Here is a 26,315-nt window from a genome sequence, read left to right as displayed (position 1 = left end):
TCCAGCTATCTGCCTCTTCTACCTTGGGATCGGCATCCTGGTTCACCGCCGCTCACTCACCGTTATCGTGAAACTAGCTCGTCACTGAAAATCATACTGCTATTTCTGTCTAAGTACCTTTGCTTCACGTGAGTTACAGCAGTGTTGGTTCTGTCGCATTTTCTCTTTACTGTGATAGCGCGGTGCTACAGCTGAAGAGAAGATTAGCTGACCTCGCTAGTATCACTATATATTCGGATACTGTTCACATGCGTCTGGGCTATCTTTTACAGTATATGGAAACTTACATCATTATCCCTTGCTATTAACGGCTCGCGTGCGCGTTGTCTGCTCGCCAACATCGTGTAGTGACTCAAGAGACTGAAGCTTCTATTAAGCTACCATTAGCCGGCCTGTACCTTGTGACTACAGACCTTGATGTCTACCAGAAAACCTCGTCCCCAGGACAGCTCAATTCTGGGCGAGTCCTGGGTTGTAGCTTTACCTCATGAGAACGAGCAACAAGATGAACATCAGCCATCTGAGCCTTCAAGCCCAACACCTCGACCAGCTAGAAGGAACCGCAATTATGGATCTGAGTCCCTGTCTACCTCCACTTCATCCGCCTCGGGACCAGAACTAATTATGCCGTCAATATACGAAGCGCCTCTATCAGAAGGATCTTGGGTTGCGCCCACCGCTCGATCCAAGCGGCCTCTCAGACGGAGGCCTCAAAAATCGCCCAAGGATTCGGCGCAAGAAGGGAAACAACAGTCTCCCTCGCCCAAACAAGATGTCACGGCGGCAACGCGAACACAAAGATCTCGCCAACCAAAAGCGACCCAGCCTCGCACATGGAAATTATTGGAGTCACTCCTACGCACAATTCTCAATTGTGCGCTTATCGCCGCCATCGCTCACATGCTCGTCCTTCCCGAAATAGTCCAACAATACCAAACGCTTTGTTCTTCGGAGAAAATAGCAACTCTATACCCAGCTAGTTGCATCCCACCATATCCCCAGCCACAACTCCCCCGCCACCAACCAGCCCCCCGGGACACCATCACTAGTTCACAATCGCGGCTCGAGACCCTGCTCAGCTCTACCCTGAACGAAACAGACCCTCTCACCAGCACACTAAAACAAAGCGAATCCAAGCTGCGCGACATCCACACAGAACTCAAGCAAGCCTACCCAGGCAGCAAACACGAACTAGACCTCGAGTTCACGGGATGTCTTCAAGCCACCCGCATCGCAGCCGGCAAATTCGACTCGCTCCGAGCCGACATCCGCTCAGCGGTAGATAGTCTGATCGCCAGCGGCGACAACATTCAAACCTTGACTCAAGACGCGCGTCATGCCACCCAAATGGCCCGACGAGAACAATACCTCGACCAGCTCACCACACGCATGCAGTCCAAAGTCGATTCCCTCTCCAACGACCTCGCCACGCTCGATGACCATCTCGAATCAATCGGGACCATCGTAGCCCGCGAATCAAAACAATCAAAGCCAAGCTCTTCTATTCATGCGCCCGGGCCTAATAATCCAGGGCCCGAACCAGTACCACAATCAGACCAGCCACCTCGTCTGCGCACCTTCGTTAACTCACTCTTGGGCGTCAACTTACCTGCCATGCTCCGCCCAATCACCGCGGAGCCGGAAAGCGCCGTCTCCAGCCCGGATCCCTCACTAGCTGACCTTTTTCGAGAAGCGTCCACCAATCATCGCCCGGTCATCCAGGTCGTCCGAAACCTATCGAATCAGCTTCAGATACTGCAACAAAGAAGAAATATTGTTATCTGAGCGCGAACTATTGAAAAGCTAACTAACGTGAATATGAGACATGCATATGATGGGTATATTAGTTTTTGATTATGATTTGAACTGGCCAAGACAGAGAAAGTTGGGGTAAACATGCAAGTCGGCGTTTAGTTTAGTTTTAGTTCTTGGGATGCGGCGCGCGTCGCTATTTTTCCCTTTGTTTTTTCTTTTTTTCTTTGTCACCTGTCTTTGTTACAGTCACACGTGGGTCTCACGTTACACATGGCTTACCACCTACCTGTCAGGAACGGTTGTCTAGTCTGGGGAGTGGTTACCCCGGGCCAAGAAACACAGCGTAGCATGGCGCGTAGTATTATTTACATGGATTGGGTTGCATTGGATATGAATTAATATCATTAAGTTCTGAGCTAATTAAGTCTTTGATTTTTTCCAGCAAAGGAACGTCCGGGGAAAGACAAAAAAGAAGACCCATTTCGTTAATATCGACGCGTAGAAGAGCGAACAAGTCAGCAAGAGATTCAATCCGAGATAGACCAACGGCAATAATAGTAGCAATAGTATTGTGATAGGGTAGTAGCAGGAAAGACTTTCTGTCTGATGGCCGGTGGGGGTGAGGAACGCCAACAGACAACTCCTCTCAGATAATATGTACTTCCAACGGTTCCAAATAAGCTATGCAGTGAAAGCAGGGGAAAGGGTGGGCGTAAGTTTCCAAACGACCCAGAAAGAGAAGTGAAAAGGTTGCATCAAGGACTGATAATGATCATATCGTCGAAGATGAGGAGGGGTAAATTTACAAAAGGGCGGCGAGGAGACCAGCGAAGAGAACACTGGTGGAGGCGCCGACCTGGGTGGCAGCACCGGTGTAGACGGGGGAGGCGCTGGCACTAGCGCTGGAGGAAGCAGAGGCGGAGCCCGAAGCAGAGGCGGCGCCAGAGCCAGCGGCGGAGGAGCCGCTGCTGGTGCTGGAGCCAGAGCCAATGAGGGCAGAGGACGAGCCGGCGGCAGCGGCGCTGGAGGCGCTGGTGCTGGAGCCAGAGCTGGTGCTGGAGCCGGAGCTGGAGGTAGAGCCAGAGCTGGAGGTAGAGCCAGAGCTGGAGGTAGAGCCAGAGCTGGAGGTAGAGCCAGAGCTGGAGGTAGAGCTGGAGGAGGAGCTGGTGGAGCTGGAGGTAGAGCTGGAGGTCGAGCCGGTGGTGGAGCTGACGCTAGAGCTGGAGGTACCGTTGTTGACGACAATGCTGGTGTAGTCACCGGTCTTGTCGGAGTAGGTGTAGGAGGAGCCAGGGTTATAGTTGGTGATGCTGACAGACTTGACAGTCATGGTGAAGGGACCGTCGGAGTAGTCAGTCTCACCACCGGCCCACTCGATGGTACCCTCGGGCTCAGAGGAGTCACCAGCAGCCCAGATACCAAGCTTCAAGCGCATGGGAGTCTGGGGGTAGCGAGTACCGCTCTGGGCATCGCTGTAGGCAAGGGTGCGCACGACAGTGCCGTCGATGCTCCAGGTAGTGGCAGATTCAGTCCACTCAACGGTGTAGGTGTGGAAGGTCTCCTGGGGGGTCGACACGGTTGCCCAGGTAGCACGGTCGTAGGAGGATGTGTCACCCTTGCCGAAGTAGTTGGTCTCAATCTGAGTGGTGTCACCACCAAGAGCTTCCTGGATATCCCAATCTGGTTAGCTTACTATCCCATGCATACTGGGTGATAAGGGTGCAGCTAAGCGTGCATGATAGGGTTGGCAGGGGCAATAGGGGCTGTCGAATGATAATTTATGTGTCCGAGGGGATTAGAGAGCTTACCCAGTCAATCTCGTCGAGATCATCCGACTCCAGGACAACACTGCTGCAGATACCGGTACCACTGGCGGCCTTCATGACAACCTCGGCCTTGCCGAAGAAGAAGTAGAAATCGGTCTCAATGGTGGGAGCTTCACCCTTCTCGCTGATGACGAAGTTGGCACCCTCATCGGTAAAGGTGACATTGTTGGCGGTAGCAATCCAGCCACTGAAAGAGCCAGTGGTGAAATCAGTGGTGAAGGTGGTGGAGCTCAAAGCCGTATCAGCAGGGCAGGTCTCTGTTCGCTCGGTTAGCGCTGAACAAATATGGGTATGAACAGAAGAAACATACTGTTGAGAGGGTCACAGTCTGTGTAGGTCTGCGCGGTGGCCAAGGGCAGCACCGCAGCCAACGCAACAGCAGTCTTGGAGAAGTACATGATGTTGTTGCTGTGGGGGTGGTAAATGCCAGAAGCGACAGTATCAAAAGTTCTTCAATGCTAACAACGAGGGTTATAGCAAGAGACAAAACGAAGGAAGAAGCTCCTGCTTGTGTGCGTCCGGGGTATGAAATTGAAGAGGCGGGTAGAGTCGGGGGACGCTCGATGTATTAAATAGTAGTGAAGTAACTAAGAGACTCTAGCAGAGAAAGCGAACGACAGACCCAGGAACCCGGGCAACCAAAAAGGGAAGAAGAGGGGAATATTAGACTTCCGTTACTATGGAACGGGAAGTGGGCAGAGTACTGGTACTAATAAGGTCACAGTGAATGATGCTAGCCAAGTGGATGCCGCCATGGAGACAAATTGTATGATATTAATACTTTTCCCCTGAGGGAGACTCCATCCGCTATGGAGTAGTCATGTTGGACCAACGAGACCCAAGGATGATAACTGGGGGCAAAAAAAGGTGTATCCCCTGGTTCGGCCTTGCGAGGATTCTGGGCAGGCACTGGACAAGGTCTGCGTCACGGCTGAGGTGGTCAGACACGGCGACTGAAGGAGGAGCAAAGGACGACATCGATCTAGTGGAGTCTCGACTGGAGACGGCCCCAGTGAGAAAGCCAGTGTTGGCCGCTGTGATAGGCGCATGCTCATTCGCAGAGGCTGGTATTATCCACTTTTCGACTCGGTCGGGAGGATCGTTCGTTGCGCTGACCGGCCGGGGAAAGCAACGAGGGCGTGTGCACTGTGTGCACTGCGTAGTGCGTACACACTGTACAGTATACGAAGGCGGAGCGAGAGAGGAACAAAAGCTTGTGCCTTCGGCGTGTCTTACACACGCTCTGATTTGCTATTTTCTTGGTTTTCTCCCTCGGTCCCCTGCGCCGCTTTCATCCTTCCTTTCAACACATGCCTTCTTTTTGTTTTTTGTATTTTTTTTTCTCAGCCCCCTTGTTCTCACCTGTCTCTTCCTCCTTGAAACCGAGGGTCATCAACGGTCTAGTCAAGGGTTGGAAGGGGTCCAAGATGTCATTCGCTTAGGGTCAGACGAAGGAGTGGATAATTTCTACAAAGTGGTAACGATAGGGTCACCGTGGAGCAAGTCGGTGTCGGCCCTTTTTAGGCAACGATGCAATAACTCCGAGAGCCAAGGGGGCCAAGTATTTAACCACGATTTGCCACGGTCGCATATTCGTGCACATATAGATAATTTCCGCGCATCTGTGATCCAACAGTTGGATATCCCGCTTGCTGATCCTGTCAGAGAATTGTCGCAGCATTGACGCTGCGATGCAATTGAGGCCAATCGATGCGAGCCATGGATCAGGTACATTGGACCTGTGGTTCAACCATTAGAACAGACTGAAATTGTAAACATATTCGTCCAATCTAGTGGTCACAATGCACTAACATCCAGTGGCCGTAAGTAGTGCGAAAGTGAAAATAATAAAATAAAATAAATAAAAATAAGGGCAATAATTAAAAGTCAGGCTGCAATAAGCACGACACTCGCCCTCGGAGGGACCGTTCTAAAACTTTCTACCGGTGTCGGATGACAAGTCCGGAAAAAATATTATAAGTCTGGTAACTGAATAAAATAGAAACTTTGTCTAAGCGCCAGCTCGGTTGGCCAAATGTTTTGGAGGTCAGGAAGAGAAGAATGTCTCAGCCGGATAATGTTATAACAAAGAGCTTGAAGGCGACTCGAGAAGGACCATGTTTTGTGGCACTGAGAAGGAATCAAGAGAGTCAGGAACTAACTTACTTACCCACTCGCTCAGTCCATCAGCGATAAGCAGACGCATTCGGATAGAGGGTCCGAACTACCGAGCGCTTCTGGCTCAATTTCCTGGAGATTAAACCAGGGAATGGGCTAATAACGTGCAGGAGTCAGAAGTACGGGTGGACAGGGTAATCAAAATCATAGGGAGTCTGTCAGGTGCATCAGCCTCAATCTGAGACAGACAGGGGAGGTCGTTTGATTCATTTAATTATCCCGTCCCCTGAGGGAGGGAGGGAGGATGACATGAACCCCTCCTCCTTCACAGACGAAGGTAAAGGATGCAGTGGATGATGTAGACTAGTAGTGGATGCGACCTCAAGCTTGTTGGTTTGTCCGGCCTTACCGAGTTCTGCGAACCCTCCGGTCACCTGCTGTAATCTATCTTTGGGGGCTGAACTTCTGCAGTTACCATACCATACGGGCTTATCTAACCATGTGTGTTGATACATCACGTGTCTTACTATCTCACCTCTTGATGCCTGGGAGATGCCTGGGAGATGCCTGATGAAAGGTTGGGGAAGGCGTGCCTGAGGATGCGCATCTTGTTGGGCGAATCCAAATCCAGCGCCACGTTGATCACCCGACCCTTGTTTTCCCCTCTTCTTTCCAATTCCCCCCCCTTATCTTCTTCCCCTCCCACCTTCTTGTCAAGGACAACTAACACCCCCCCGGTCCTGCAAGGCTCAAGCCCTTGACTTTCCTCCATCAGAATATGGTTCAGAAACCTAGCAAATCCATCCATCGCGCTAATCAAACTCGTTCTATCGCCGGCGCTGCGTCCTCTTCCCCGCTAGATCCAGATATGGACCGGAAAGTCTACATTCCGCTTTGTTTCTGTCTGATCTCCTTTGCGGTGATGGTCTATATCAACTAATCGGAGATTGCGGGATCTCATCTACTTCGGTCTTCAACGGACATACTATCATCTCAGATTTACGGCATAATATCTATCTACTCAGGTCGTAAAGCCATCGAGTCCACGCTCTTTTGACTCCCTGCGATATCAACGATAGCCCACACCGCATGCCCCACCCGAACAGCACCTCGGCATCCCAACGCCCCATCCAGGCCGACAATTCTCACTCACTCGAAAGCCCTTCTGGGTACTGCTTTCGCAAAGCTCAGAGCTTAGAGCCACCACTCATCACCATTGTCATCAGCCAGACAAAATGAGTAGAAGGATCGCACCGTATGGGATCGCAACGGGAAAGAGCCGGTCGATCGACTACGCAAGCGGGAACGCACTACGTATCCCACTTACGGAACCTTGGCCGCGCCACAGCGATCAATAACAGGTGGCAGCCAAACCACCTCGCAAACCCGCGCTATATGCAGCTGCACCTGTCTCGCAATTCTCCGAACAAAGCACGAGAAAATCCAATTTAGCGCAACATGTCGGCCTTAAGTCTTCGTATTCCACATTAAGGAAAAACTACCTGCATAGTGGCGTTCGTACACACGTACGCTGGACCGCCACTATTGCTTGTTTGTGTTTTGCTTCTCTTGATGCTAGGCCAGTTGCCCCGCATAAAGGGTGACAACAAACAAGCCAGCAACCAGCCTTTCATTTTCTTTCCTATGTGTGATGCAACTTTGCATTTTTGTTATCTACTATACCCAACAAGGTGAATGAAATTCAACCTACTGCGCCATAGCAATCAGTTACTATTACCCTCAAAGCCTATAAATAATTATATAACACCACTACTATGAATTAGTATTGTGTACTTAGCTCATATTACCAATATCGTATTTCAATACTCCGTATTCCATCTCCATATGCACTCACTACTCAAAACGTGAGAGCGTACTCTTCCCAGTCGCCCAACCCAGCCCGAAGCAAAACTAACCAACTAGTCTAAGCATGCAGTATATTCTAGTCTAGACTAATAAAAGCAACCTCTGCAGGAATACTGCCGCCATCACAAACCGGACCGATAGCACGCGGTGCCCTAATTCCCCACATCATAGATAAGACAACCGCCCAAAAATAGCCGGCATAGCAGTAAGCCCAAAGAAAACATGCCAGTGAAGAACGCAAGCAAGAGAAGCAAACAGAACCACCCGGAAGCTTGAACTTAGACATTTTTCGGGGTAGTGCTTCTTTGTCTTAGCTACTCGGAGATTGGGATCTATACATAGATTCATTAGTGTCGGAGGAAGGCAAGTTTGGTTCGGCGATTTACTAGTAGATAGTAAATAGATAATGTTGTCTCATGTAACGTAAGACAAATTTCGACTGAAATAAATACCTGATTATATTATTATTACACATGGAGAGATAGTGCCAGAGCAATGTACATCTCCCCTATCTTTTTATTAAAGAAAAATCAAGCAATAGGTTCCTTGATAACCAGATCGACATATCAGCCCGTTATATCAAAATCATACTCCTATGTAGCAACCAGCTGTGTATGTGGATAAAGCTAATTTAAACCGGTAGGTGTCGCAGGATCCACGTTGGCCCTGTCTTTGGTTTGGTCGGGTTTCGTTCTGAGAATCTTCTCCCGGAGTTCTAGTGCCACAGCCTAGTTCGTTGGTTTATCAGTCTAATATGACAGGAACGAAACTGTTATCGATTGCTATGCTAGATAGTATGTTTGTTGAAATAAAAGCAAAAAAGGAAATCAGATCAGGTCGTGCCCGGGATCGAACCGGGATTGCTGGAATCAGAATCCAGAGTGATGACCATTACACTACACAACCTTAGTTGTTGACAGGGCGATTATTTTGACTATATGATGCTGCAATATTGAATGAAATTTGTTGGTTGACATTCGGATGCTTGTGTATGTTGGTAGGAAGAGTTTCATGATATGGTGGTGTGTGTTATGTTAGGCTGTTCTGTGTTATTCTAGGGACTAATGAGCCTAGTTTTCAGTGTTCACTACGGTTAATAGTATATCTGCGGGTGGTTACTTCTGTGTATTATTAGGTAAACATAGTTAACACTAGTCACGCTATATCTTCGCATTCGGTATACTTACCTTTAATGGCTTTTGCTCAGTCTGACATTCCCCTATGCAAGGTACCTATATGTATGCGGTCAATCCCTCCACTTTTCATTTACAACACTCGTCCAATCGTGTTCTCCGAGCCCTGGCATATCCCTGGCCGGTAATGGTAGGAACTTGATGACCTTACGTCTGTCATTGATCCCTTCTTAGGGTTCGAACCTCCGACACCGCAAGGTACAGTTATGCGTCATTCATAGATGCAGTCACAGCAATGGGCACCCAAACCGTCAGTGATATTTCATGTACGTACTAGTGACGGTCCAGGCAGTTACTTGGTGATCAAATCAGTCGTTGTGAAAGCAACTACGGTATATCTACTCTGCATGATACATCACCCATCCAAACTACCTACGTACCCGCACTCACCCAACGCATCTACAAAAAGACACCACGATCCACAACCTCCCTTTCTTCGCCCAACTATCCCAATCCAAGGCAATCAAGAAGCAAAAAGGTCGTACCCGGGATCGAACCGGGATTGTCGGAATCAAAATCCGAAGGGATAACCATTACCCCATACGACCTAGGAGTTTCGGAATTTCGCAATTTTTGAAAAGTTGAGATTATTATGCTTGCTATGCTGGATTGGGGTATTCTACAGGTGATTTTTTGTGCTTATGACTCTCTTGGTGGTGTATAAGCCGGGAAATATATAGTAGATGTGTTGGTTATAACCGAGTGCGCTTATGGGTGATAAAGCAGAGGGTATTGATGGTTGTAGCGTTATTACTTACAAAGTCACTGACCATCCTACCGGGATATATATAAGCGGCGTACTGATGACATCACTCATTGAGGCGTTCAACGAAATCAGTGACCTGTTAGGTATTGGAGCCAGTACTCGTCTCATCGAAGATATCACCAGATATATCCCTCAATGAAACGCCAGCGGTGGGCTGCTGCCTTTCATAAGAGTCCCGAACAAGAGGACATAAGTCACAAGCAAATCAATACACCCGCATTACTGCCATCAACCACACCTCCACGAGGTGACCCAAACGAAACACCAACCCTTTGTCCACCTATTTAACACAATACCGGAAGCAATCGGCATTGTATCAGAACAGATAAATATACTTTCTACCAATTCGGCCCAAAACCACATATCAGTAAATGTAGCCGAGCAGTGGAACCAAATCCTGAACATATGTGCATGCCTTGCTTTGTGCGGACTCAATTTCGAAGAGTCTAGATCAAAGGCCGCGACCAAATTCTCATCTTCTGGTCAACAGTGGAACTGCCTCATATGTGGGGTACCGCCCTGGCCAGACACATGGCTATCCATAGATCGTAGAAAGATAGTTGACGTATCGTCGGTAGGTGAGCCGTGGGACTGGTAGGTATGAGAAAGGCCGTTGGCTATTGGGTCTGGACATCCTTAGATTGGGGTTCCAGGGTACTGAGAACCAATGTCAGTAGTCTTTTGTGGTTGGCTGTTGGGTTGAATGGTTCAGTTTTGTAGTCTGCTGGAATTTGGTGAGTTGGTTAAAGTTGCGAGTGGGTGTGAAGGGTTGTAGAGCATGGGCATGCAAAAGGGTGGTAGTTGATGACAGTGGATTGGGAAAAGAGGCAACATGGATTGGAACCTCGAATCTCCGCTATTATCAAGGACTCGCAGAGAGAGGGCATAGTGAAGAGGGGAAAAAAAAAAGAGATACAAAAAGGTCGTGCCCGGGATCGAACCGGGATTGCTGGAATCAGAATCCAGAGTGATGACCATTACACTACACAACCGTATTTGTTGAAAAGGCGGTGCGTTTTATGTTACATAAGCACAAATCATTTGGAACAAGCCTTAAGGAATCATCAGGGAGGCAACGATCATAAGATATCTTGGAATTATATCACAATTTTGACCACACTGACATCCATAATGGCACTACTCATCTAACGATGCGCCATAGTCACTGTCAGCAGGGTAGTCTCCAAACGAAATACAATGACCATTATGAAAGAGCGTCAATTGCATATTATCTGTGAACGATAATGCCTTCAGGGTATACTCACCCTGTCGAGAACATAGCCATCATTACAGACACATCTATAAATGCAGGACATGGGGTAAAAGGTTGGTGGTTCTGGTATATCACATGTTAGATTGAATCTGTCTCCTACATTGCATCCGTATGTTTGATTTCCGCCGGGCTGAGCAAGTCAAGTTCGTCAGTATATAATCGTGCTTTGTGTCTATTTCCACGCATTGTAAGAAAATAGACCCATACACAAGAAGGTGCAGCGAGTACCTGGGTCCCCCAAAGCTTAAGTGCGAGCAGGTAGTAGGAGATGGTCTTCATTTTGCAAGCAGCAAACTGAGTTTTCGTAGCGTATCAAGCAGAGGGATTAGCAGGGAAATTGCCAGTTGGATTGCTCTGAATTAGCATGGGCAATCTCGAAGGTATACATATGTTGGAAATTTGGGCAATTGATGTTTTCATCTGAATTGCTTCTTCTTCGTAATGCAGGCCTCACATCATGTCAATTTTTCTAATTCCTATTCCATGTAACGCCATTGATACCTCACAACTAAATGAACCATTGAAGGGTCATTGATCTGGGTGATGCAGTCAACAGCTACAAAACTTCATATGTGATTGTTGCTTTCCTGAATTTCTGGTAGTCGTAAGATACTATACTATATTCAGATACTCCATTGGACGGAAATTAAATCGGGTTACACGATCTTCCTACATACATCAACTATCACTACCTATTGCTGACTCTCGATAATTGTACCACAAGTCTGCAACTGTACTGCAACAATACTATAAATTAGCAGATAATGAATGCCTAAAGTCTGTCAATGAATGCAATCACCCGTGTTACCCAATCGTGTTCCATCAGACAAATTAACAGTGTTCTATGAAATCCTCTATAATCTGAATTCGAAAAGCCAAAGCAAACGAGCAACACCCCTAAGCCCCTAAAATCTCCCTCACTGCACCCCTAACCTCCTCCTCATCCATGATCCTCAACCCCAGCCTCTCATTCCAATTAAAGCGCATAAACTCCCCACCCATATACCCCTCCCCATACATCATCTGAAAATAGTGATCAATAACAGCCGCCATATCACCCCTCTTCAACCTCTCATCAGACTCCTCAATAAGCTTCTTAACATCAACATCTTCCGGCGTTCCAAAGTCAATACCCAAGATCTCAGAAACCATCTTAGTCAATCTCCGCTCCGTAATCACAGCCGAGCAAATATAAACCGGCTGATTAGCCGCAGCCTCGAACTTCGTAGGCTCCAGCAGCTTAACGATAGCAGTTGCAATATCATTCAACAGCGAAACAGCAATCTCCTTATCGCCACCATCGTGGAAGACAGCTTCCTTGGTTATGGGATTAGGTCCCAAGACGCCGTACTTGAGGGCCATGTCGAAGAAAGCGCCATTGTTGATAGAGGTCCAGGTGGTGGGTGAAGAGGTGTCAGGAATGACAGAGTTCAGGTACTGCCGGATCAGAACCTTCTCTTTGGCGATTGGGAGATTGATGGTTAGAGGGGATTCCATCATCGTGGTGTATTCGGATGGGATGAAGCGTTTGACGGAGGCGGCGATGCAGGCGTCGATGATGATCTTTTCGGAGTTGAGTTGGGGGAAGGGGACGGCGCTGTGGAGGTTAGCTTGGGTGAGGAGATAAATTGTTGGTTACGGATACACCTGATGACAACGTCCTGGCCGGTGAATGTAGAAATAAGTTCGTCTTCGTTCTGGTAGTCGACTTTTGTGGTCTTGAGACCTTCGGGAGTAGGCTTTGTTGAATCTTTTCGCTGGATGGCGGTGACTTCGTGACCTGCTGCGCTGAGAGCGCTTGCAATGCGTGATCCGAGGGTACCGGTGGCCTAAAGTATATATCCTGTTAGGAATGATATTTGTATGGGTTGATGGTATGTGGTATATGGCGTACCCCAAGGATCGCAACTTTCCTGATAGTGGTCATATTGATCGAAGTGCAATGAGCTGCAGCTTCGAGGAGACCGTTTTAGATGAAGTAGAACAGTTATATGAGAACAATATCTGGGATGTACTGCCAATTACTACACAGATTAACTCCATCATGACTGGCTTCGTTTCTCATACCATATACTTCGTATGGTGATCGCCTCCAGCGGCGATGGTTCCAAGTCGGCGCTCCGATGTACCGACACGCCGACCTCGGGGTTGAGATCAACTCCGACTTTGCTCAAAGTGCAACACTGCACCTGCATGCCCACAGTAATATGGTAAGCAATCCCAGTTGGATTAACTAATAAAGTCGGAGTCTCGGAGTGTCATTTGTTGATCAGCCAAAAGCGTATTCTTGAGTCTTCGAGAAGAGTATCTAGAGTGTCGATGCCCGTCTGAAGTGGTACGTCGACAAGGTCGCGTCCACATTCATAGCTTCTGACATTGGCTCAGACAATCGAGCATTGCACTCTGGGTATCTTCAGACCCGGGAAAGGTGGTATGTCAAGGAGATTGAGAAGGAAACATCCCGAGAGTTGATGCCTAAGCAGACCAAATCACATGCTTTCCATCAGAAAGGACGTGATGCGCCATGAATACCTTCTCAATTGAAAATGATATGCAGAGAAAGATAGATACATCGTTCAATAACCCCAAATTTACCGGACAGCCAGGCCGTCACTGTGCCATGGGGTACTCATCATCCTGAGCATTGCACCCTCCGGTCTGTATCCCTGCCGTTCCTATAAAGCTACATGTTGTGACTTATGCCTTGTCTTGAGTCAATTTCAGTAAAGACAGCAACAGACGATCCGAGGCATTGCCTCAAACTCTACTCAAATTCAGTCTCACACGCATGCGATGTTTCAACATTGTCATCATGACATGTTCTAGCTAGCTAGCGTATTATGTCTCTACATTCGTTATACATCAATAGTAAGGAGCATGAACGGCGTAAAGCAGCTGCATTTCATCGCTACCCTCCGAAAACAAGACTCAAACCCGGGAGATATCCAAGCTGTCAGGCACACCCTAACGCGTGAGCCCTATGCGACAGCTTGGCTAGACGGCGCCAGCGCCAGCGAGTGCCATCTCCTCACGCAGACGCATGCATGTTGAAAACAGGATGATAGCAGAGAATGAAGGCCGGATCTTGTGAGAGGCCAAGGGACCGTGAAACAGTTAACATTGAGCGGAAATAGTGGAGGGGTCATCAAGGAGTGGGCTCCCAGGAACGGCATCCAGGGCAACGGCGTGTAGTGCAGGCTTGCTTGCGTCTTGAACCAAGCCGCGCTGGCGACGGTCTAGCTGTTCCTTGACCCACGCCGCCACTTCCTCATCTTCCGTTACATTGGACGCACCCTCCTTCGCCGAGCCGTTGGGTGCATCATCAGCGTCGGTGTTTGTGGGAGGCTGCATGAGCGACGACAGCCAGGGATGTCGAAGGAGCATGCTGTACGATGGACGGTTGTTCGGATTTTTGTCCAAGCACGCGCGGACAAAGGAGTGTGCTTCTTCAGAGTAGCCCGTTTCGGGGAGTGTGGGCGCGTCACCGTGAACAATGGCCTTTGTGGACGGTTAGTATCTTCAATGATGTGCAAGATGTAATGAAAACAATGACTTACGTGTAGCTGGCTGAAGATGTTATTGAATGTCTCGGGCGGATATGGATACCGACCAATGGCACACTCGATGATGGACAAGCCCAAGCTCCAGACATCGCTCTGGACGCTGTAGGTTCCGCCTCCACTTGCTCCGGACTGCTGCACACCCCCACCTGCAATGCGCTCGGGGGCCATGTAGCTCTGACAGCCAATGTTCGTCTTGGCAATACTAGCGACCAGGTTGCCGCTCACACCGAAATCGCAGATCTTGACTTGTCCGCGGGAGTTGACGAGGATGTTTGTGGGCTTGACATCGCGATGTATAATATTGTGGTCGTCCTTGAGGGTCTTCAAGCCCATGACAGTGGATAATGCTACCTTGCGAAGGATGTTCTCGGGGATTCCCTCCTTGTATAATTTGTCGATCGAGCCGCCATCCATGTATTCAACGCAGATATAGACGGCACCCTCTTGGAAGAAGGCACCGTAGAAGTCGATAATGAATGGGGACACGCAGCGGTGAAGAATCTCCAATTCCATGATAATCTGAGCGAACTTGCTCTCGTCCAATTCCAGGCGAATCTCTTTCATCGCCATGACGACTCCAGAAAGATTACCTTCTGTCTTCACACCGGGTGTCGTAGTGCTGTCTCCATCATCATTGCGGCTTATTATCCCCCGTAATCCCATTCCGGGTTTGCGCATGTGCGGACGGCTATGGCGAACCTTGTACACTGTCCCGTAGTTACCCTTGCCTAATTCGTCCAGACGATCGACCTCGTCTAAGGAGATGCTGAAACTGTGACCTGATGAGAATTCGATACCGCCACCGTGGAGGATAGCCTTGTTCTTGAAATTTAGCGTCCCCGATTTTGTATCGATAAATTCCGAATATTTGCTAAATGCGGTTTCTGTAGGAGCAGGTCCGCCGTTGGCGGGCTGGCCTGGCGACGGTGAGCCGTTCAGACCCGTAGCGTCCGATAACTTCAGCCCCGGCTTCATACGTTTCGCGGCCAGACCACCGGGCTTGGGAGAACTGCCACCGGGGGACCCATGAGGCACGGAAGGCGACGAGACCCAGTTTTTGGTAGTTGGACGAACAGCGCCGGGGGGTAAACGGCCCGCAAGAGCACCTGCTAAGGGGCCGTTTGCGCCTGGAGAAGGTTGTCCTGAGACGGGACTTCCGCCCGACACCGACGGAGAGGCCCTGGGCACCAAGCCAGTCGTATTGGCATGCGCCAAAGAGGGTGGGGCGCCCTGTCGGGACAAGGAGAAAGCCTTCATCTTCGCTAAAATATCTTGATTCAATCCCCCAGGCTGCGCGCCGCTCATTGAAGCTTGTGGACGAGGAGGGGTTCCCGCACCGCGGCGGGCGGCGTTGAGTTGGCCGAGATGTGTCGACGACGCAGTAATACCGGATTTATCGAGGGTCGGGCGGAGGGAGGGCACTGAAGCGTACGATTGTGTCGTGGCGAGGGAGGGTGAGAGGTCGTCGTCGGTCGTGTCGGACCGGTTGTCCATATCTGACAGGGGTCTGGACGAGATGTCCGTGATGGGCTCCCCTTCTGTTGCCATTTTGGTGGGAGGTCCTCGAACAGCTCGATTGGTATCGGAGACTGGAGCGCAGTGGTCCGAGAGTGCCGTGTCAAAACAGTCTCACGGAGGTCGAGGCACTTGGTGCATGAACGGAGGAGGTGGGGGTGAAGAGAGAGGGAAAGATTCGGAGCGATCGGAAAAATGAAGCTTTTCACAAATTGTGTGAGGATAGATGTTGATAAAATTGCCAGTAGAGGGGAAGCTCGATGTTGGTGGAGACAGAGAACGCTTTTCCAGAGGGGGGAAGTGGAGGAGAGGAAAGCAGGTTTCGTCGACGCGGGGCACAGCTCAGGTTGTGCTCAAACAAGCTGATAACAAGGCACAACAGGGACGAGGGAAGATGGAGAACAGATGGTGCGATCCCTCGCAAAAATATTGGTCGGGCGGCTTGAACCCCGTAACCAATGAGAAGACAGAGAAAGGCAGATAGAAGCCAGGACTTAATAGTACTAGTGATAGAGGAGGGAGATTGGGTTCGACCAAGGTGAACGTGAGACAGAGAGACAGAGAAAGAGAGGGTGGATGAGGGTCGATGACGGTACTTAGTGGGGGTTGGGAATGACAGGCAATAAAAATAACCGTGCAGAGAGGATGAACGAGCTGTGAAGGAATCGTTTGGAGGCGAAACCGGTGGTGGGGATGGAGGGATGGGGGGGGGGAAGGGGGGAATAGATATGATGCAGGCCCAAAGGAAAGGAGAAACAAGTTCAGATAGCGGCACAGAGAGAGAGAAAGCGAGAAAGCGAGCGAGCAACGGCCGACAAGCTCGGGAGTTAAGGGAAAAGGTGAGGATGGGAAAGGACAGTAAGTTAGCAGAGAACGTTATAACTAAGATGGGGATTGTGATTAGTCGAGGCGAATGGGGCACAGCCAAACTGCCAGGCTTGCCTCCCGGTCGCCTCAGGCTGTCCAGTCCTCCGACCGCCCAATCACACGTGCCTGCGCCCACCACCTCAGGCACAAAGTCAATGTCAACGCAATACTTTAATCAATCTCGCCCTTTTTTGTCTCGTCTAGTCTACTAACCTTACTGTTCAGCTGCGGAGTGTAAATTGGCCCACGCAAGCATCCGTGGTCGTCCTGAACTTTGAACGTGGCAATCAATTTCGTTTCTGCCTGAATATCGCCACCCCCCGTCGGCCGATGGTTCCCCGATCTATTGACCTCAGCTCGGGGGTGAACCTAACCAAAGTACGGGTCCCATTCCTCGGCTTGGGCTCAAAAGAGAAACCGTAAGCTGATCTTTCAATCCCGGAGATATTAACAAATAGTCATAATACCCTCAACATTAGCCCGGGATGCCAGGATCAGATATTGTGGCTTATGACATATGAAGCAGCTCGTTTACACCCGCACCCCCTCCTGTGTAACAGTGGTTCCCTCACCCTCTTATCACAGCCACCATTGAGGACTGCGAGGATCTTTGCCTGTTAACTAGCTACCCAATGCACACGGGATTTGGGTAATCCATCATTCCAAAGCCCGAAATCGTTTTCAGCGACCAAATTATGGCTAACGGCCGGTGATAAGAAGCCCGAGATCCATGGGGAACGGTTTTGGTCGGCAGTAGTAGACATCATCAGTGGGTGTACAACGCCCTATCGGAGGTGTTCCCAATCTCCAGGTGAGGATCGGATGGGGCCTGTCCTCGGCGGGAGCCACTCGCAATAACTGGCATGATTGTGTCACCGCACTGATTGCAGCATATCCTAAGTAATAGCCACCAGTTGATCAGTCAACCATTTTTCTCATTCCTCGGCCCTGGACGATTTTTTTTGCCTCTGTCTTATCAGGGTTTCCCCCGGTCTTGGCGACATATAGGAGCTCTCATTGTCGGGCTCGCACCCGACTTCCTTCACTGTCCACAGTCCCGGCAACCTTGTGATTGAATCAATGCTGCGGAGCATCCATCCCAAACTCTAGGAGTGGATCCTTGCTTCTACTTCACAGTCCCGATATGTTGTGTTTGATGCCAAGCGTACGCTATCGTGCAATTACCAGGGTGGATCTGCTGGCTTGGGATGACTGCGGGACATACTACGAAGGACTTAAGAGACTAAGTACTATCTATCTAATTGGTACTTTGTATTGGGTGGCCGGCTTCAAGCTAGGTCTCCTGTGTACGGATAGTAAGGCAACAAAAGACGAAGAAGGTACCGTTTCACCATGATACTTTGGTAGTCCTAGTCATTCTGCAATGATGAGGAAAAGAGAATGATAATAATAATATTTAATAAATCAATAAAAAGCAGCAAATCTGCCCCAGACTCTATTAATAACTCATCTGGACTACTGTAGAGTTTAAGCAAGATAGGCCTAACATCGACCTTGAGCCTGAAGCCAATGCAGCAGCTAGCGGTGTCGATCCTCGGCAGCGGCGGGCAGTGTCCAAGTGGGGGAGGGAGAGAGTTGGCGCAATGTCGCATTGAAGGAATGAGACTCACACCACTTGCATTCCTTGTGGCTCCGGACATCTGGGGAAGTGGCAAGGTTTCGTGGAGATCGAACCACTTGTTTCAGGTTCTCACAAAAGATTATTGCGAAACGCATAAGGTTTCCATTTCTTGAATGGAAACGGAAATCCGAACTGGAAGGATAAGAAGGAGGAAAGACGCGCGGAAGACGGCGTGATATCAGCTTGCATTATCATTGGCCGCCGATCATGACATAACTGCTGTGGGAAGTTTCATCATCATGAGTTGCTTTGCTTGAACATGTCTCGTCGGATATTAACAATGTGGCAGAGTAATGAACAAGAAAGGATATACCAAATAGACCAGTCAGCTTTACAATTTACATGCATGTGTTATATGGTTCTACCTGCAAATATTTCTTGGTTTTGTAAGACTAGGTGGCTGTACTGTAGTCGTGTAGTCAGTCAGTAGTTACACCACTCCCCCCGACTATTCCCACTATGGCCACCCAACTCGCAGGAAAGTTAGCAAGACGTTTCTTCTCCTTACTGAGAAGGGGTTTCATTCGGCTTCTAGTAGGAATTCTCGCCAAGAGAATGTCTTATCTCTCTTCTACCGCTGAAGGGGTTCAGGTTGTCGATGCTCGGGTCACACTGCCAAGCATCTTGAAGGGCAGGGGGAGTTGAGGAGCTCTCTCTCCTGGTTATCTGGTGGAGATTCTGCCGTCACCCGTCGGGAGGGACAAAAGTACCAGCCGTTCTATGAGATTAATGAACGATTTCGGAGAGCTTACTTTTCGCTGATTTCAGGTTTACTCCCTCTCTCCATGAATGGTACCTATATAAGATGAGCTCTCTTCCCAACTTCCCATAGAACTATAGCAGTAGTACTACTTCTCTCATACAGAATCTAGTGTACTTAAAAAGGTCCCTAGTGGAAGGCCCCAAGCCTTGGCGGGTCTGGGCACAGCGCGAAACTGGGCTGGGCGTTCACCTACAGACGGCTCTGATTGGCCAGATGGGACCCTCCCGGGTTCAGCGAGTCCGGGAAAGCCTGACGATGATGTTTTGGGATTCCTCGTCGAAGAATTGAACAGACAAAAGGCAAGACAAGTCAAAGACTCACCGACACGAACAGCTTGAGTATTAAACCCATCGGCGTCCCGCTTCACTCATTGGAGTCTAGTTATCTATCTTATCTGAGTGCCCCCATCTCGGACTTGGTTGCTACTGTTAGTGGATTTAGAAGAGTCTGTTCTGATCCCTAGTCCTGTACCTACGCATTAGGTTGAACTGTTTGAATCCAATCGTGCTTCCGTGCAGTGCCAACTCTAAATCCTATTCGCCTACCGCCTGCCTACCTCTGTTATCTATCGGCGTCATCATCTTCGACGGCATTATCGCCATCGCCTCTGCTCTCTTTCTGCCCATCAGGACCTTGTGGTTGCTCCCCCCGTTCGCGTCGTCATCCGCCATCATCCAAACTTTCCCTTTCCCTCCCCCTTCTTCCATCTTTCTTTCCCCAGCTTTTCCTGGAGTTGGTTGCCTGTGATCTCTCTGTCACCCTGGCTGCCTCGTGCTTCCGACCTCTTGTCGATGGCCATTTTTACTGCCCCTAGATCTCTTCAAAATGCCTACCCGTCAATTTCGTCTCAGTTCATGACCCAGATGGGCGCCAATCCTGCCCTCCTTCAAGATGGCAACCCCCACTCGAGCCACCCCTCCTTCCTGAACCTCGTCCTCTTGGTCTTCGAAGCCGTCCTCGAGGTCATCTGCGTGAGTCTGCCGGGTTATTTTGCTGCCAAACAAGGCATGTTCGATGCGGATGCCCAGAAGCTGGTAGCAAATCTCAACGTCACTTTATTTACTCCCTGCCTGAGTAAGTTCCCTGCTTTCTTTGGCCGTACTTTTGGCATCTCAACTGACCACAACTGTTAGTCTTCACAAAGCTCGGGTCCCAGCTCACAGCAGAAAAACTCACCGATCTGGCTATCATTCCGGCCATCTTCGTTATCCAAACTCTGGTCTCTTATTCCTGCGCCTTTGTTGTTTCGCGATGTCTCCGGCTCAAGAAACGACCTTCCAATTTTGTCGCCGCCATGGCCGTAAGTGCAGTGTCCAATGCGTTCCACATTTTCTCCTTCCCTGTCTGTTCGCTGACCCGTGCAACAATGCTACTAGGTTTTCGGAAATTCTAATTCGCTTCCTATCTCCCTCGTCATGTCTCTGTCACAAACTCTCAAGGGTCTTCACTGGAGTCGCGTCCCGAACGATAACGATGATGAAGTAGCAGCGCGTGGAATTTTATATCTGCTCATCTTCCAGCAGCTTGGCCAGCTTGTGCGGTGGAGCTGGGGCTACCACGTGCTTCTTGCCCCCCGTGAGCGTTACTTGGAAGAGGCGGAAGCGGATCCGGATACCACTCGCATTGGACAGGGCCAGGAGCGATACACGGACAACCCGGAGCAAATTGATCCAGATGAGCCGTTGGTGAGAACCAGAAGCTTCGATGAACAGACGCAAGCATCTGGAGCATCGCAGGAGGACTCGGATGCGTTCGCTTCAGGTCAAGAAACACCCGTGACCGCACGGGACTATCCGTACTCCAAGGTGTCGTCCCGTAGCGGTGGCGAGGAAGAAGATTCCGACCGTCCAGCCCTGCTTGATGCTTCCGCTGCGCCGTTCATGCCCCGACAAAGCTCCGCCGGCGATATGCTATCATTCCCCGCTGTACACGAGAGCTACGAGAAGAAGGGCTTGATTGCCCGCATCAAGGCGTCCCTTCGTCGGCTCCGTGGTCGCATCGCCAGCGGATGGGAGAAGGGGACTGGAGCCGTGTTCCGCCGGTTGCCAACGAGGATGCAGAAGGTGCTCTCCGTCTGCTCCAGCTGGATCAGGAGGTTCTTCCATGGGTTATGGGAGTTCATGAACCCGCCCTTGTGGGCCATGCTTGTCTCGATCGTGGTTGCCTCGGTACCATCGCTGCAGAGCTTGTTCTTCGATGAGGGCACCTTTGTGAGCAATTCAGTGACGCGAGCGATCAACCAGAATGGCCAGGTTGCTGTGCCGTTGATCCTCGTCGTTCTGGGGGCCAATCTTGAACGCAACACGCTTCCTAAAGAGGCGCTGGAAGATATGGAGCATCCCAAGGAAGAGAAGAAGTTGATCATCGCTTCTCTGGTGGCCCGCATGCTTCTCCCTACCATCATCATGGCCCCTATCCTTGCGTTGCTGGCCAAGTATGTGCCGGTCAGCATTTTGGATGATCCGATCTTTATTATCGTCTGCTTCCTCCTGACTGGAGCTCCGTCAGCACTTCAGCTGGCCCAGATTTGCCAGATCAACAATGTCTACGTCAGCGCCATGTCGAAGCTCTTGTTCCAGAGCTATGTGGTGTGGTAAGTAAACCCAAGCTCGTTGCATCCTTGAAACAACCACTAATTGTGCCTCTAGGATCCTCCCGTCCACTCTTATCCTCGTCATGTGTGCTCTGGAGGTTGTTGAATGGGCGTCTGCCTCCTAATATTTGAAATGCATTTTGTTCAGCTGCATCGGGCTTATATCATTATGGTGTGATTCGGCGTTTGAGTGTTCTTTCTACTTTTCCTTCTTCCTTTTCTATTGTATTATTGACAGCAGTATGGATTGGCATGGATGGGAAAGATACCAGATTGGAACGGCCTAATATGGCTGTACCCGATATGTTAGCCTAACAATGATGATTTCGAGATACCTAGCACGTACCTAATTTCGTTCCTACATAAAAGAATCTCAGAGAGCCACCAGATCCTGAAGAGCAAAAAAGCGATATAGTCGAATACCAACGACCACCCCCCTGACTCGCAAAGCAAAAGCGCCACCACAACCACCTTATCTACCCCTCCCCTCCCCCGTACACCCCCCTAACAGGACCCCAACGCAAGGGGGTGTAATCAATGCAAATCCAGTAAGAGACGCGGGGCATTTCATTTCACCCATACACCTATTGTTCCCTACAACAAAGTACGTAGTAGAGTGTATCACCTGCCCCAGATTAAGGTTCACGGTTCGCATGCAGCGTGACTCTTTGGGAGAAGTTGCGCTTACCGCTCATTGGTTTAGATATTACGTAGTTGCTGCATTCTGAATATAAGACATGACGCTACACGGCGTCGGCGAGGGGATGGTTACTTAGTAAGTAAGTAGTACCTTGTGGTTCTACGTGTATGGCTGATTGGTCTGTTCGGATGGTTAGTTGGCATGCATGTAGTAGTAGTACTACTTACTATACTTGATGGATAGGATAGTTTTACTCTAATATAGTAAGGCTATATTCAGGGTTTCTAGATAATATTAGTATATGTATGATATTATCCTTTGATGTTCTTTGGCGATTTGTGGCGGCATGATATCATAATATTGCTTTGAATCAAGGTCAGGGCGAGGTCGCGTGAGATGTTGTTGTTATTGTGGTGTTGTTGTTTTGTTCATTGTTGATCATGTGGAGTATATTTGGCTGTACATATTATGTGGATTATATACTATAAGACTGTTCATTATACCCTCATCAATTAATTTGACTTTTAATATTGTTACCATCTATCAGAGTATTAATGAGATCTACATCTGCTTCCTGTGCGCTTTATATCATAGTGACAGAATGCGTTTCGGACGACTGTGGCGTCGAAGGAACAGGTTATGCCATCTGAATGGGAGCGAAAAAACCTGCTGATTATCGAAATCAAGGACGTTGGTGTGGGAAGAAGGTACATCCAGTGTATATGTATATGGAACGGGAAGAAAAAAAGGAATGCAAAAAAGGTCGTGCCCGGGATCGAACCGGGATTGCTGGAATCAGAATCCAGAGTGATGACCATTACACTACACAACCGTATTTGTTGAAATACATGAAATGTATTTGTTACATAAGGCTTAGTGAGGGAGTGAGATCGTCAACCAGGCAGTAGGCTGGTTCAGGTGAATAATGTCTGCCATTCATTCGATTATGTTTTACATGTAGATGTTTAACTCAGCAGTCTCATTATATCTGCAATAGCATGGCCATTCCGCTCGCTTGGTGCCAGATAATATGGCAATGGAATAACCAAATCCCTGGGTTATCTGCTCGGAAGCGCAAGATTGCGTGCCCGCGGCTGGGGATATAGACTGTATCTCGTAGCTGCGCGCGGGAGAGATCGTAGGGAGTATCTGCTCTTGATGAGCTGGCGGATTCCGGAGCCAGACCAGGTGGATAGGCATCTGTGAAAGGATTGTAGGCGCCCCAGCCTACGGGTGCTTGGTAGGTCCTCAGGATGTAGAAGTGGTGGCCGTGCTGTTTAATGTTAGTTTTGTTGAGTAGACCGGCTTGAAAACGATTAGGAACTTACCAGGTGAAATGGATGGCCACTATCGTCTAGATTGTTGACTACCAGGTCGATCCATAAGTTCTGGTCTTTATCGGACGGCAGAGCACGGGAAGTAGATGATCCTGTTGACAACACGAGCTGGTTTCCATCCCATTTGTCGCGCGGAAGATCAATAAGTGGTGTGTCAATCTGAGGCCTCCATGAAGTCCGGTTGAAGAATCCATACGGCACATTGTGGTTTATGGAGAGCTTTTCAATTTTAGTGTACACCACGTGGGTTTGATGGGCTTTTTCGGGAAGGCTGGAGAGGAGTGACTTTCTAGTGGCGACTTCGGAAAGAGATATCGTGTTGTTTAATGGAGATATGGTGGAGGATGTATTGTCCGATGACTTCGTTATATCGAATGTCTGGATAGATGCTAAAGCTGGGTTGGGGTACCTGAAGCATCTAACCGTCTGTTAGCGCAACTGAAACCATGGTACAGGCCAAAACGTACTCTTTATCTAGATCAATAGTCATTGAGCTTGGAGTTTTGTCTGGACCCGGACGGAGTATGATGTCCATTCGCTGGCCCGGGTAGAGTACGCCGGCTGAATTTGAATCTTCTTGTTCGACCTCAATGCTGTCCACTTGTATGAGACTGAATTCTTTGTTCTGAAAACCCAATGTAAAGCCTGCAACCGAGCTATTTGCCAGTCAGCTATTACTTTTGAGATATAAGTAGGCGTACAACTTACCCTGTATTTACCACTCGGACTCTGTACGCTGCGTCACTCTTCGCATCCAGGTATGAGAGGTTCATCTGTCGAAAAATACAGTCCACCGGCCGTGCTGGGACAGCCATGGAGCAATCGAAATGGCCCACACCGTTTATCAGTAATGAATCTGGGACGGGCTATTTGAGGTTAATTGTTGTAATCAATGAGACTTTTATATTGGAAGACTAACTTCGTTTCCAAATGACCCGGCACGCATATACCAGGAGTAGACCTGGTCCGCTGATCGGTGATACCAATCCCCAATTAAGAGTAGAACGTCCCTATCATAGCTGGCATAGCTGGCAGTTCCCTTTTCATCTGCACGAGCTAATAGCCCCCGGACTGTGGGCCTAGGGGAGGGCTCGTGTACGATGAGCCCCCCATATAGGCCATCGGCCCTGATGAGGCCGGAGTGAGCGTGGTACCAGAATGTACCACTTTGATCTGCAGGAATCGTGAAGTTGTAGGTAAACGTGGACCCTGGAGGGATAGGGCGTTGTGTTACACCAACTGCTCCATCCATAGCATCTGAATGACTTGTTAGTCAAATAAACCAGCTTATATCCAAACACAAGGACTCACTCTCGATATGAATTCCATGCCAATGGATGGAGATCGGTTCGTCTTCCAAAGAATTGGTCACGTTTACTATCAAGCGGTCACCAGGTCGTGCCTCAACCGTCGGTCCAGGAAAAAGACCTAATGCACATAAGTATGTGGCTTGATATAATTATGAAAAGAGAAGTCACCATTGATCAGATAAATCCTTTTCAGCACCCCATCCGGGCGTCGATGGTTGGCAGTCACCACCCAGTCGAAATGTTGCGTTGCAGGATCGCGGTACACATGATTTTCCGGTTGAAGCTCTATCAAGGGACGTGATGTATCGGGGTCATGTGTAATTGGGTGTACCTGGCTGTTCGAGACTCCCGATGGGATCAAGTCCTGTAGAGGGCTTGGTTGTGAGATCTGTGTCAAGAGTAGCAGAAAGATCAGGCCACATATAGTGGCCGGATACAACACAATACTCCATGGCAACAGTCGTAATCGGAACGACGGTGACTGCTGCAAGTCTAAATCAATACCTCCCTCTCCTTTCATCTCCTGACAGTCTTGTAAGGTGGTCTGGATTGTCGCACGTCTCCTGCATGCTTGTTCGACCCTCGTGTGCCTTTAAACCCCGACCATGACTATGAGCCTTTTTGAATACATGTGGGGCCAGAAAGAAAACAGTGGCTAAACTGCAGATTACATGTACCTGTCAGCATGAACAGAACGAGTAACGATGTTCAGGTCCGCCACTGACGGATGTTTTGAAACAAGATTCAACCAAGGTTCGGCCAAACAGATGGCTGTTGTATGGACTGCCACGCTGACTGGCTTTGCAAACTCAATTTGGACTCAAAGTTGGTTCCTGTTCAGTGGATTCAGGTACAATGCCGATATCCAGGGCCATGCCGGTGTTGAAAATAGCCGTTAGAGAGACTGTTGCCATTGTGGATATATCAAAAAGGTCCACCGTGAGGACCGCCACCATTAAAAACACCGCTGACTGATCATCGAAGAAAACTTAGTTATTGAGAATCCAGAAGGCGAGAGCAGAGGGTGGGAAGTCAATAAAATTGTGTCTGAGCAGAAAAGCCAGTCGGACTGATTGCCGTTCACTACACGTGCCCGGATGCCGGCTAACCCGATATCCTTCCATGGAGGCCCATCTTCCGCTTAGTCCTCTGTCTTTGGACGTTTTCTTGTAAGCAGATGTCATATATCTTCTGAAACATACATCTCCATCCAAAGTGGATCATACATTACCCACCGTACAGGACGATCGCCCTTCGCTCTAGCGTGGCCTAAATAATGGCTCGTCGA

At 49.2% G+C, this 26,315-nt stretch overlaps 7 protein-coding genes and 4 non-coding genes across 11 annotated transcripts; 2 read left to right on the top strand and 9 right to left on the bottom strand.

The window, feature by feature from the left end:
• The first annotated feature begins 9 nt into the window (after positions 1-9).
• On the top strand, positions 10-2,171 carry BDQ94DRAFT_34790 (uncharacterized protein). Its single transcript, XM_026775551.1, has 2 exons — positions 10-128; positions 221-2,171. The coding sequence occupies exon 2, from the start codon at positions 418-420 to the stop codon at positions 1,783-1,785; it is 1,368 nt and encodes a 455-aa protein (XP_026626368.1). The 5' UTR covers positions 10-128; positions 221-417; the 3' UTR covers positions 1,786-2,171.
• Positions 2,172-4,183, bottom strand: BDQ94DRAFT_34787 (glycoside hydrolase family 16 protein). Its single transcript, XM_026775550.1, has 3 exons — positions 3,892-4,183; positions 3,564-3,838; positions 2,172-3,421 (listed from the first exon to the last, which is right to left on the bottom strand). Exons 1-3 carry the CDS (start codon positions 3,977-3,979, stop codon positions 2,558-2,560), a joined length of 1,227 nt encoding a protein of 408 aa, XP_026626367.1. The 5' UTR covers positions 3,980-4,183; the 3' UTR covers positions 2,172-2,557.
• A 4,216-nt stretch (positions 4,184-8,399) lies between these two features.
• BDQ94DRAFT_t144 lies at positions 8,400-8,471 on the bottom strand. The gene has a single exon. It is a non-coding gene; the product is annotated as a tRNA-Gln (tRNA).
• A 763-nt stretch (positions 8,472-9,234) lies between these two features.
• Positions 9,235-9,306, bottom strand: BDQ94DRAFT_t143. The gene has a single exon. It is a non-coding gene; the product is annotated as a tRNA-Gln (tRNA).
• A 1,138-nt stretch (positions 9,307-10,444) lies between these two features.
• On the bottom strand, positions 10,445-10,516 carry BDQ94DRAFT_t142. Its single transcript has one exon. It is a non-coding gene; the product is annotated as a tRNA-Gln (tRNA).
• Positions 10,517-11,456: 940 nt separating this feature from the next.
• Positions 11,457-13,405, bottom strand: BDQ94DRAFT_178848 (uncharacterized protein). Its single transcript, XM_026773220.1, has 4 exons — positions 12,872-13,405; positions 12,692-12,811; positions 12,445-12,577; positions 11,457-12,394 (listed from the first exon to the last, which is right to left on the bottom strand). The coding sequence occupies exons 1-4, from the start codon at positions 12,990-12,992 to the stop codon at positions 11,695-11,697; spliced, it is 1,074 nt and encodes a 357-aa protein (XP_026626366.1). The 5' UTR covers positions 12,993-13,405; the 3' UTR covers positions 11,457-11,694.
• A 474-nt stretch (positions 13,406-13,879) lies between these two features.
• On the bottom strand, positions 13,880-16,004 carry pbs2 (mitogen-activated protein kinase kinase PBS2). The gene is made up of 2 exons (XM_026775548.1): positions 14,355-16,004; positions 13,880-14,295 (listed from the first exon to the last, which is right to left on the bottom strand). The coding sequence occupies exons 1-2, from the start codon at positions 15,906-15,908 to the stop codon at positions 13,912-13,914; spliced, it is 1,938 nt and encodes a 645-aa protein (XP_026626365.1). The 5' UTR covers positions 15,909-16,004; the 3' UTR covers positions 13,880-13,911.
• A 1,970-nt stretch (positions 16,005-17,974) lies between these two features.
• BDQ94DRAFT_34752 (uncharacterized protein) lies at positions 17,975-18,401 on the bottom strand. Its single transcript, XM_026775549.1, has one exon. The coding sequence runs from the start codon at positions 18,353-18,355 to the stop codon at positions 18,113-18,115; it is 243 nt and encodes an 80-aa protein (XP_026626364.1). The 5' UTR covers positions 18,356-18,401; the 3' UTR covers positions 17,975-18,112.
• A 1,056-nt stretch (positions 18,402-19,457) lies between these two features.
• On the top strand, positions 19,458-22,171 carry BDQ94DRAFT_143965 (Auxin Efflux Carrier superfamily). The gene is made up of 5 exons (XM_026766359.1): positions 19,458-20,221; positions 20,281-20,447; positions 20,524-21,740; positions 21,796-22,034; positions 22,089-22,171. Exons 1-4 carry the CDS (start codon positions 19,939-19,941, stop codon positions 21,863-21,865), a joined length of 1,737 nt encoding a protein of 578 aa, XP_026626363.1. The 5' UTR covers positions 19,458-19,938; the 3' UTR covers positions 21,866-22,034; positions 22,089-22,171.
• A 969-nt stretch (positions 22,172-23,140) lies between these two features.
• BDQ94DRAFT_t141 lies at positions 23,141-23,212 on the bottom strand. The gene has a single exon. It is a non-coding gene; the product is annotated as a tRNA-Gln (tRNA).
• Positions 23,213-23,362: 150 nt separating this feature from the next.
• Positions 23,363-25,547, bottom strand: BDQ94DRAFT_178845 (multicopper oxidase family protein; the record flags this gene model as incomplete). Its single annotated transcript, XM_026773219.1, has 7 exons — positions 23,363-23,653; positions 23,709-24,135; positions 24,185-24,373; positions 24,426-24,583; positions 24,637-24,974; positions 25,029-25,145; positions 25,196-25,547. The coding sequence occupies 7 exons, from the start codon at positions 25,545-25,547 to the stop codon at positions 23,363-23,365; spliced, it is 1,872 nt and encodes a 623-aa protein (XP_026626362.1).
• Between the last annotated feature and the right edge of the window lie 768 nt (positions 25,548-26,315).

This window comes from Aspergillus welwitschiae (genome assembly GCF_003344945.1).
Source record: "Aspergillus welwitschiae strain CBS 139.54b unplaced genomic scaffold BDQ94scaffold_16, whole genome shotgun sequence".
NCBI classification, from domain to species: Eukaryota; Fungi; Ascomycota; class Eurotiomycetes; order Eurotiales; family Aspergillaceae; genus Aspergillus; species Aspergillus welwitschiae.
Note: the sequence above shows the minus strand (reverse complement) of the source record. Positions and strands in the feature narration are given on the sequence as shown.

Coding starts and splice junctions, on each gene's coding strand:
- BDQ94DRAFT_34790 (XM_026775551.1), top strand. CDS start 418: ATGTCTACCAGAAAACCTCGTCCCCAGGACAGCTCAATTCTGGGCGAG.
- BDQ94DRAFT_34787 (XM_026775550.1), bottom strand. CDS start 3,979: ATGTACTTCTCCAAGACTGCTGTTGCGTTGGCTGCGGTGCTGCCCTTG. Junction 3,839..3,891: donor AGACTGTGACCCTCTCAACA/GTATGTTTCTTC, acceptor CCGAGCGAACAG/AGACCTGCCCTGCTGATACG. Junction 3,422..3,563: donor ATCTCGACGAGATTGACTGG/GTAAGCTCTCTA, acceptor TGGGATATCCAG/GAAGCTCTTGGTGGTGACAC.
- BDQ94DRAFT_178848 (XM_026773220.1), bottom strand. CDS start 12,992: ATGCAGGTGCAGTGTTGCACTTTGAGCAAAGTCGGAGTTGATCTCAAC. Junction 12,578..12,691: donor GGAAAGTTGCGATCCTTGGG/GTACGCCATATA, acceptor TCAGCGCAGCAG/GTCACGAAGTCACCGCCATC. Junction 12,395..12,444: donor GGCCAGGACGTTGTCATCAG/GTGTATCCGTAA, acceptor TAACCTCCACAG/CGCCGTCCCCTTCCCCCAAC.
- pbs2 (XM_026775548.1), bottom strand. CDS start 15,908: ATGGCAACAGAAGGGGAGCCCATCACGGACATCTCGTCCAGACCCCTG. Junction 14,296..14,354: donor ACATCTTCAGCCAGCTACAC/GTAAGTCATTGT, acceptor CCGTCCACAAAG/GCCATTGTTCACGGTGACGC.
- BDQ94DRAFT_34752 (XM_026775549.1), bottom strand. CDS start 18,355: ATGCGACATTGCGCCAACTCTCTCCCTCCCCCACTTGGACACTGCCCG.
- BDQ94DRAFT_143965 (XM_026766359.1), top strand. CDS start 19,939: ATGGCCATTTTTACTGCCCCTAGATCTCTTCAAAATGCCTACCCGTCA. Junction 20,448..20,523: donor ATTTTGTCGCCGCCATGGCC/GTAAGTGCAGTG, acceptor CAATGCTACTAG/GTTTTCGGAAATTCTAATTC. Junction 21,741..21,795: donor TTCCAGAGCTATGTGGTGTG/GTAAGTAAACCC, acceptor TTGTGCCTCTAG/GATCCTCCCGTCCACTCTTA.